Source organism: Aegilops tauschii, chromosome 5, assembly GCF_002575655.3.
Source record: "Aegilops tauschii subsp. strangulata cultivar AL8/78 chromosome 5, Aet v6.0, whole genome shotgun sequence".
In the NCBI taxonomy this organism is placed as follows: Eukaryota; Viridiplantae; Streptophyta; class Magnoliopsida; order Poales; family Poaceae; genus Aegilops; species Aegilops tauschii.
In genome coordinates this window covers 537,917,678-537,928,053 of record NC_053039.3, presented here as the reverse complement: position 1 = coordinate 537,928,053, position 10,376 = coordinate 537,917,678, and the positions used below count along the sequence as shown (strand labels likewise).

Genomic DNA, 10,376 nt, shown 5'->3' with positions numbered 1-10,376 from the left:
TCTTATGACACCACAAGAATGACGATGTTCATCAACATCAACACCTTCAGAAAGGGAGCGACACCACCAAGGGCCAAATTCTAGGTTTTCACCCAAGAGCCGGTCGAGCATATCCGAGCAATAATTTCAACAAAGTAACAGGCAAAAACATCGCCATTGCCAGGTATACCTGGTTGGCACAGACTTAGCCTTTCACCCTGGAGCTCGAGACCGGGTGCTCAACCAGCACCACATCAAAGCCACTTAAATGTTGTCGCCACCACTTTTCTGCTATCCCAGCAGCTACATGCGATTTTGGACCGCCGCCACTGCATAACCATACTCTCTGCGTCAAACCGTTGTTCGCAGATTGCATCTCACCGCCAAAGACAACCACCGGATTTGAAAGGAGGAACCCTTATGAAGACATTTCGGTGGCCACCGCAGTCCGCAGTGAGGCCGCCACCACAGGCCGAACGGTCATCACAAGGACCAACACCAACGGCAAAGCACACCACCGGCGTCTACCACCTCGTCCAAAAGAGCTTTGCCCATGCCCGTCAACCCATGGGCTGACATGGCCGGATCTAGAGCACGAAAGGCAGATCACCATCACCAATGTGTGTCCTCTCGAAGCACGGCCACCGCTAGACAAGGAGCGCACCGGTCGCCAGAACGACGCCACGCCTCCCGACTGGAGAACTGCGCCCGTCCCGATACCATGCCTTCACACAGACGCCTCGCAACCACGCCTCCGCCGAAAGCTCATGGTCGCCCCACCGACATTGTCCTTGGGAGCCTGAGGGCTTGCCCTCTGGCTCTCTCTAGCAGCGGCGAGGAAAGTGGAGGATGGCAAGGTCGACGGCGGCGATTGGCCTGGTCACCACCCAAGTCGCTCGTGAAGAGCGGCGCGGGGGCTCCAGATTTTTCGGATGGGTCCTTGGTAAACTTATGACATGCTTGACCCATGCCGCGTGAGTGTTGCTTCGGGTTTTTTCACGACTATTTGAGACAGTGAACTAGAGGATAGTGCACAAATGCACATATAAACTACACATTTTCTAGCCTTTTTATTTAAAAAAGCCTACACATCTTCTAAACATTGCCATGTTTGTATGTGCACATCTTCAGAGACAAGCTTCGTTTTGTTTTACTTCGTATCGATTGTATTTTAAGATGCCAAGAGTACATATCTCAACGCGGGCCATACATTAACTGTACAAGAGCGATGATCGATGACCCCAAATTTAACAGTTTGGTCAAAATTGCAAGGTAGACAAAAAGAATAGAGCTACATTTCACGCTCTGATCATCTCAACTCCTCTATACTCGTCCAAAGTAAAAGTAGAGGGCCAAAACTCTGCAGCTCCATCGATCATATCTATGATCCAAATCGCGACGATAGAAGGAACCACACGACCCACAACGGAGATATGACGATGAGATACGCCTGCAGGTTGATCAAGGACTCTTGTGATGGTCCACAATAAAACTGATGACACCAACCAGAGTGGATGAAAATTACTACTACTACTCACCAAGCAGAATGTGACCGGCTCACTTGCTATACCTCTGCTGTATATGTTGGATCTCATTGCATCTTGGAGATATACTTGGACCTACAAATGTAACGGTAATTAAATACATACGAGTGAGTGTTTCCAGATCATGTTGTAGCAAGTCAAGTGCACAACACGAATGTCTAGCTCGTAACCTACATACAGTTCTAGAACTACAACCGATGAACTGGAGACAAAACGTATTCCAGATGTATTCCTTTCAACGTCGAGTAGACAAAATTTTATCAACTATAAATTACCACTGTAAGTACAATTTCTACAGAATGAAGAGGCCTCCATTCATAACACTAAAATCATGTTAGTATCTACATTTTCAGGTGGGAATGCTTGATCCATTCTCAGGTTATCATGTTTTGTCCCTTTTAAGAAAAGGGCATGCCCTATATTATCAAAAGAACAATTGCAATCCCCTTTGAGTTGCCAAATACATTTCTTTTGGTCGGACATGCCGCTTCTCATTCTCGCTGGAGATGAGATTCAGGCCAGTCTGAACCTTCTGATGGACGAGACAATGCCTTGTCATCCTCCTGAACAGAAGTGATAAAAGCTCGCTGATGCCCACATGCAGGAGATCCTCATGCACTGGAAAGAAGAGCCCCAGAAATGGGCAGTGGTCGTCCTGTGGAAGCCGATGCATCACCGGAAGACACAACACAGAAAGAAAGGCCAAGCCCAGAGGCTACCAAGTAGGCCTCCAGTGAAGGAGGTTGAGATGGGTGGCGGCGGCCACTGCACACTATGTTTGCCAACTAAGACCCCCTTCACACCAACGCAGAAGAAGCACAAGGAAAATATCGCCAGTGCAAGAACGGGAAACTGGTGCCATACAGAGGAATCGAAACCATGCAGCAGATCCAAAGAGGCCTGATTCAACACTACAAATCCAGCACCACCCTGGTGCCACTAGGAGAGGACGAAGAGGAGCCCGAAGCAAGGGAAAGAAGGTGAGGGAGCAGTATCAGGGGGACACCAGATATGCCTCAGAGAAGTATGAAGATCTGAAGGGATCTCGTCCTATTCCTCCCTGGAACATGTCCGCTTCAACTCCATCTTCAGAGATCCAGAGAGGAGAGCAGGGAGGAGCCACTCCGGATCTCGGCACCGCTTTATTGGTTGCCTACCATACCACCACTATGGAAATAAGGAGGAGCAAGGCCACAAGCTTTATCTTCAGTCGTTTATGTCCTTCCACAACTGATAATAAATAACCAGGGCATAAAGATCACAAACTATGAAACACGGCTACGATTTATGGTGAAATATCAATGCAGAACCATGCGAAACAGAAAGGATATTGTAGGTGGCTCAAGGTCTATAGAATGTGAACACAGTAGAGTAGCATAAGCTGGGCAGCTGAATGGTTCGTTGCTGTTCTTTTATTGGTAGAGCACAGGCAACCAAAAGATGAAACCACTATTCTATTAGCAAAAATATGGTCATCCAAGATTTGAAATAAGAAATATAATTAGAACAGGCCGATAAAAGTAGCTAAACATATAAAGGCAAATGTATAGAACTCAGGTAAAGAAAAGCACAACCATACAGTGATCGCTTTTAAAGAGTAAAAAAATGGCACCTTATAGTGAATTTGTTGTGCTGATGAAATGGATATCTTGAATTGCTTATAAGGAAGAGAAATGCACGATCTTGAGATGGATCCACCCAAGAAGAAGGCATTAGGCACATCAACATCAGGAGAGCACTGGTACTGTATCGCTTTGTGGAACTTGGAAGCCTAGAAAAACATAAATATTTCAAAAGCAATGGCACACAACTATTTTGGAAGAACTAGTTACTGCTAGCCCTGCAGTACTACTAGAGTGGTAACAGTAAGTGTTATGTAACTACATGAGTTAAAAAACAAACTTTACGAGTGCATACCCTGATGCTCAAGGTTATCCAACAATTTAATATGTTTTATCTTAGAGGTAAGTTGTCTATCTTCGATGCACACAGGTGAGCACATGAATTTTGTACGTCATGCTTATTAATATTAACAAAGCACATGGATAAATATTCAGCGAGCACATATATAGTTTCACAAAGATGACAAATTAGTCAACTAGGCACCTTATGGTAGCATCTCTTCATTACTTGTATGAAACTCTTGCAGTGTTTATAAGTATGAGAAACGCAGGTCCTTGTGTGCGATACCCCCGCAAGAAACATGCCATGTAGATCAACATTCCTGACATACTGCACAATGAAACGTCAAAAAACAGCAGAGAGAAATTAGAATGGAAACAAGGTCTTTTCTATATATCAGTACATATGATACATATTCTCAGTGCATCTTTTCTTCTTTGACCTATTCAATGCTATTTACAGCATATCATGAACTATTGGACGCAATTTGTGGATTTTGGGGCAGCAGCTCCGGAAGGCGGTGTAGGCAGGTCCACTGGAAGCTGGAGCAGCGGTCCTGACAATGCGTCGGGGAGTTTTGGACAGCACAATGGAGGTGGTGTGTTGTAGCAGCCGTCTTGGCTAGAATGGATCAGGTCTCCGTCCCTCCCAAGGTGGACCTGACTTCTCTCCGTGGGGTGGCGGTGCTGCTTTGGTTGTGGGGATCATTGGGCATTGTGCTCCTCCTCAAGCCTGTTGAGGCCTCAGTCACCATCGCTGTGTGGGTCATGCTAGACCTGGCCTACTCGGTGAGTGTGTCTAGTCGTGCTGAGCATGTGTAGTCGTCTCAGCGCCGCGACGGTGTTCTTAATCATGGTGCTTGCCTGTATCCCCGGTCTTCTGTTTGTTTACTCTGGTGGTCGCAAGGCTTGGTGTCCCTTGTGGCCCTGTAGTGTTCTGTTTGGTGGTGAATCCATCGTTTGTGCTCACCGTGTTTTTTGAAACACTTGACAACGTTCAACAAAACACATGTATTCTTTTCACAATTTACTCTTCAAAGAAATTGGTTCACACTTAAAAGTATCAAAACATTTAACAAGATTCAAGAAAATATTGCAACAGAAGCATGAAATTCAGCAAAGTAAACATAGTATACTACTACAATACATATAGATTGGAGTTGAGCTCAGCAGCTGCTGAGCACAAATGGAGGCAATAGTGTGTGATAATAATACTATTTTATACAAACTGCAGAAGTACCTTCAGAAGTATGTCCTTTCCAGACCACTTGTAGGCACCCTCAGAGAACCTCCTTTTATGAACTTTCGAAGTCATCATCTGCGTTCATTTCACTCAAGAATGAACAGTTTTACAAAACATATATGGCAGGAGAAAAAACAAATCATGAATACCTTTGTTACCACAAATGCTTGTTCAAATTGCCGTATCTGGATCCATTGCTCTGTAATTATACTCTCAATCTGATTCAAAACATAACAAAAATAAAACATTGTCAAATTCACTTCCATGATTTATACAAGTCTAGACTCTAGTACCATACATAAAAAATGAGGTGATCGATCATGTGGATAAATGTATTTTCCATTACAATGTATATCAGTTTATCAAATAAGTCTGGAACTCATACTGTAGAAGGTATATCAACCCAACAACACTTGTTTTTGCCCTTCAAGTAATAATCACAATCATCTAACTGACAAAGATCATTTTCACATTCCTCTCACTGCCTCTGAGCATAACTGCTCCAGGAGAATGTGAGCTGTGGGAGTGGCGGTCATAGACTGCTGGTAACATTAGAAGGACAAACAGTGCATGCATTTTCCCGAAACAAATACAAAGCGACAGTGCTGATTATTGAAATGGTCAAGGAAAAGGCAACAGATTGTAGCGATGCAGGGTAGGAAGGGGCAATTGTTTGCATGCACATTTTCCGCGTAAATGCCCATTATAGTTTTCAATCTCCTATTTAACAATATGAGAAGGCACACAACATGGTCTTGCAAAAAACAAGTTCTGTAGTTATCCAAGTAGCTCTCTGTTCATTATAGCACATAGCATCTTACAGCTACAAATTAACACTCCAGTTTGCTTAGAAAGCATTGCTCCAGAAAGTGGCAAAATATAAACTAAAAGTGGTCAACAGAAGAACATCAGTCAGGGCATACCTTTTTGACTTCCGAACTCAGGAACTCTACCCTTTTCTCAGCATTAATTGCCAGTGATTCTATGGTGTATGCAATGTTGTTTATCTTTCTGACCTCTTGCTGCAGGATTTGCGCCTGTAGAGCATACAAGCCATGAGCTGAATGAAGAATTTTCCCACATAAGTTCAGTGCAACTGCCTTCTTATATATTTTATTAGTATAAAACATTATGCTGAAAATGTGTATATGATGTTGGCCAGATTTTTAAAATGGAAGGCGGAACAGATGCACAAAGATTTACTGTAACAACCTTCTCCCTGTGGGAACAGACACCTCTCCTAGTTCCCATCAATTTTTAAACCCGGGCCTTTGTAGAGAGAGTGAGAGAGGTACCTCATCCTCCATTATATATATGTTGCTTTCAGAGTAAGATTCTTCATTCCTTAAAAGCTGGTTGTCAGTTTCCATTGCCTCGGTGGGTTTGTTTCCCTCCTCCAAAGTGTAGGCTTTACTCCTCGAAGTTTTTGTGTTTTCCTCCAAAATAGATTCTGGAGATACAAATATATTTTGTAAAGATTTTGAGTTCTATACATTAATCAGTGAAAATGCACAAAGACTATTGGATCAATTAGTAGCAAAGAGCTTCAGGTGCAAATAAATTATCTTCTTTAGTACAACTTGGAGGCTCTCTCAAATATAAATTAGAAATTAAATAGTCAAAAGATGCATAATTTGTAAACCACTGTAGAGTTTTGATATGATATATCAACCTGCCAGGGGGTTTGACTCAGAGGGTGAATGACTAAAAATTAGGTTGATTTTTGTTTGCGCACCATAAATCATAGTCAATTTAATTGTGAAATATTTAATAATCACCACTATAAGCTGAAAGTAGAAGAAGCATCTCTGCTTCGACCACAGGAATCGTTCAAGGTTCATGACGAAACCTACGTGCCAGAAGACTTCCCAGGAACTTGAATCTGAAGCGTAAATATACAGTTTGAATACCAATGGCCAATCTACAACTAATTCAAAAATCCCTCACACACAGAACTCTGACTTCTCAGTCAGATGTTAAATTTCCTTTTTCTGAATCTTGAATCTTATTGCGCATATACGACACCAGTATGGAACAATTCAGAATTTAGAAGCGCGTCAGAACTTGCTTCCGAATATGAAATCTAGATGAGATTGAGCCGTGTCTCACAAAACCTAAACTATTCTTAAAAATGTTTCAGCTGGAAAATCGCAAAACTGGGAAATTCACGAAATTCTGTGGTGTGGTGCGACCATGTCAATGTCTTCCGTTTCTGTCAGGCTGATTTCTTACAAACGTACGAACTACATTTCCCAAATCAAGCTCTCACGTTGTGTACAACGACAATGTGTGCAAGGGACAACACGTTTTAAACTGTCCTGCTACTCTGAAATGCCCCCAAATAGCATTAGTGACAGGGAGAGGGTGCCTCACCTAGCCGCGCGAGCTTGAGCCTGAGCTCGCTGATCTCCGACCGGAGGGCCTCAGCGTCGGGGGCGGGGCTGGATCCCGCGTCGGGCATGGCGCACGTGACGGTGAGGAGCGCCGCGACGGTCAGCAGCGCCGCGGCGGAGCGGCGGGCCGGAGCGACGGGTGGGAAGGTGGGGAGGCGGAGGCTGAAGGCAAGGGAGAGGAGGCGGAGGGGGAGGAGGAACGCCGCGGTGACGAGGGGGGCAGCCCCGCCGGCGGCGGCGGCGGCGGACATAGCTAGGGTTTTACTCCGGCTTTGCGCTGTGTTTTCCGGTGTCCGCGGTGGCGGCTGGTTTGACTTTCTTTAGATTGCAGACATTGACTTGTGTGCAGCTTGCCAAATAATAAAAGAAAAAAATATGTTTTTTTGAGTGCAAAAATGGAAACGTTTGATCCTCCCTCCGTTTCCAAATACGTAAAAATATAAAAAAAATTGCTGCATTCCAAATTAATCAAAAGTATGTGTCTGTCTTAGTGTCTTAAGTCAAAATGGTAAGTTTGACCAATTTAAAAAAAATCTAATGAATCTTTCTTTTTGTTTGTTTTGATGAGTTTCTTGCGACATGCACCATGTAGTGAAATCTAATGAAACCTTCTTCTTTTTTGCGATGGAAATCTAATGAAAACTTTGGTCCTTCTAGTACCTCAATTCATCAATCCGCCAAAGTTTGATCTCTACACTTTAAAGCCGGTCAACAATCATCCCCAACTTTCAAAACCGGACAGCTCTTGACCTCGACACATCCGAAGCGGTTTCACCTATGGCATGACATGTTTTTTGATCAAAACTGGCACATGATGTTCTAATTTGGATTTAAAATTTGTCATTTTTTTGCTTATTAGTTCTTCCTCCTCATTTGTCTCTCTTCTTCTTGACCCTAAGCATTTCGTCGAGCTGTTGGGGTGTGTGGTCTCCATCTCATTCCCAATGACCTGGCAACCTGTGGGAACTGCCGGCACTATATGTCGTGTTGCCATCACCCGCGCCGACCTTCCTCTAAGCCTCGAACGATCCAATCGTTGACAACCTCCCCGTACCCTCCCGCGCCAGAATTCTTCAAATCTCGTACTTCCCTCCACCGCAATTGATGCATTGTCCCTGGTTCCGAGTCGGTCCTGTTCGAGGGCTCGTCAGCGCCACCACTTCGGTCTCGGTGCTTCGCCCAAAATCGACTGACACGATTTGAAATATCAGGGACCGACCGGGACTAAAGGCCCTCTGGAACCCGGATTAGTACCATGTTTTCTACTATGCTGTGTTTGGATGTCTGTATTGGAGACCTCTGTATTGTATTAGTTTCAATTCCATTTCAGCTAGGAAACTGTAATGAACATGAATACGAATTCAGTTGTTTGGATGTTAACTGAATTGGCTCACGGAATCCTACCGAGGTTTCAATACAGAATCATGTTTGGATGTCAAACTATGGAATTGCATAGCAACATTAGTATATGCATCAAAACAGAAGTTGTATAATGTGTGACTACAATTGGATGATTATATAGCAACAGAAAAAATTATCAAATATTCTAGAATGTTGGAGGAAGAAGGGGAGCCGTGTTGATGCAGGAAGAAGGGGGGGCCGTCTTGGGATTTGGCGGTAGCTACCTAGGCAGAGGAGGACCAGGAAGAAGGGGAGCCGTGTCTCGTCTGAGGAGGCCCGAGGGAGAGGAGATGGGCTCCGGCGGTGGGTCACCGCAGTGCCGGGGACGAAGGGAAGGGCCGGCGCCGGCGGGCACTGCAGCCGCAGCCATCGTAGGTCAGATGGGATCTGGCCGCGGCGAGCATGGACGGAGACAACGGGAAGGGGCGCCGGAGGAGAGGAAGGATCGGCGGCGGGGGAAAAAGGGGACGGGAGGGTGTTGCTCTGCGGGGCGCCGCCATCTTCGAGCTGCCTGGGCGCCGCCGTCTTCGAGCTGCCTGGGCGTCGCCGTCCTCTGTCTCGTGTGGAGGAACGAAGGGACGACAGAGAGGCCCGAACCGTTTTCTTTTGCGGGCCTGAGCCAATTCGGCTAAAATCGGAGGTGCGGCCCTCCGAAGCCGCGAGGAGTGGGCGCGTGCGAGCGAAAGCTGCTGCGTATTCGTTACCAATTCGGTCTGCTTTTTCAGAGTACATCCAAACACCTGAATTGGGGCAGCCTAATACCAAATCCAATACAGAGAGCCCAATACAGACATCCAAACGCAATGCTAGTGTAAGGGGTGCATATGCACACGCATGAGTCCTTTAATTTATTAATATATCTGTTGGGGATCGTAACAGAAATTTAAAATTTTCTACGCATCACCAAGATCAATCTATGGAGTCATCTATCAACGAGAGAGAGGAGTGCATCTACATACCCTTGTAGATCGCGAGCGGAAGCGTTCAAGAGAACGGGGTTGATGGAGTCGTACTCGTCGTGATCCAAATCACCGATGATCCTAGCGCCGAACGGACGGCACCTCCGCGTTCAACACACGTACGGAGCGGAGACGTCTCCTCCTTCTTGATCCAGCAAGGGGGAAGGAGAAGTTGATGGAGATCCAGCAGCACGACGACGTGGTGGTGTAAGCAGCAGGATTCCAGCAGGGCTTCGGCAAGCGCTACTGGAGAAGGAAGAGGTGTCACGAGAGGGAGAGGGAGGCGCCAGGGCTTAGGGTGCGGCTGCCCTCCCTCCCCTCCACTATATATAGGGGCTAGGGAGGCGCTGCTCCCATCTAGAAGGGGGGGGCGACGGCCCCTCGGGGGGCAACGGCCCCCTTAGGGTTTCCAACCAGGGGGGCGCATGCCCCCTCGGGGGGCAACGGCCCCCTAGGGTTTCCAACCCTGGGTGGGGCGCACCAGCCCACCAGGGGCTGGTTCCCACGCCACTTCAGCCCATGGGGCCCTCCGGGATAGGTGGCCCCACCCGGTGGACCCCCGGGACCCTTCCGGTGGTCCCGGTACAATACCGGTGACCCCCGAAACTCTCCCGGTGGCCGAAACTGAACTTCCTATATATAAATCTTTATCTCCGGACCATTCCGGAACTCCTCGTGACGTCCGGGATCTCATCCGGGACTCCGAAAAACTTTCAGTTAACCGCATACTAATATCTCTACAACTCTAGCGTCACCGAACCTTAAGTGTGTAGACCCTACGGGTTCGGGAGACACGTAGACATGACCGAGACCGCTCTCTAGCCAATAACCAACAGCGGGATCTGGATACCCATGTTGGCTCCCACATGTTCCACGATGATCTCATCAGATGAACCACGATGTCGAGGATTCAAGCAATCCCGTATACAATTCCCTTTGTCAATCGGTACGTTACT

General features: G+C 46.3%; 1 protein-coding gene across 1 annotated transcript; it reads right to left on the bottom strand.

Moving 5' to 3' along the window:
• Window positions 1–1,169: 1,169 nt before the first annotated feature.
• Window positions 1,170–7,388, bottom strand: LOC109774953 (uncharacterized). The gene is made up of 9 exons (XM_020333714.4): window positions 7,041–7,388; window positions 5,963–6,117; window positions 5,591–5,704; window positions 4,817–4,885; window positions 4,665–4,742; window positions 3,630–3,755; window positions 3,136–3,294; window positions 1,518–1,598; window positions 1,170–1,429 (listed from the first exon to the last, which is right to left on the bottom strand). The coding sequence occupies exons 1-9, from the start codon at window positions 7,309–7,311 to the stop codon at window positions 1,361–1,363; spliced, it is 1,122 nt and encodes a 373-aa protein (XP_020189303.1). The 5' UTR covers window positions 7,312–7,388; the 3' UTR covers window positions 1,170–1,360.
• Window positions 7,389–10,376: the final 2,988 nt, after the last annotated feature.

Coding starts and splice junctions, on each gene's coding strand:
- LOC109774953 (XM_020333714.4), bottom strand. CDS start 7,311: ATGTCCGCCGCCGCCGCCGCCGGCGGGGCTGCCCCCCTCGTCACCGCG. Junction 3,756..4,664: donor GAAAGGACATACTTCTGAAG/GTACTTCTGCAG, acceptor TTCATTGTGCAG/TATGTCAGGAATGTTGATCT. Junction 1,430..1,517: donor AGCCGGTCACATTCTGCTTG/GTGAGTAGTAGT, acceptor ATCAACCTGCAG/GCGTATCTCATCGTCATATC.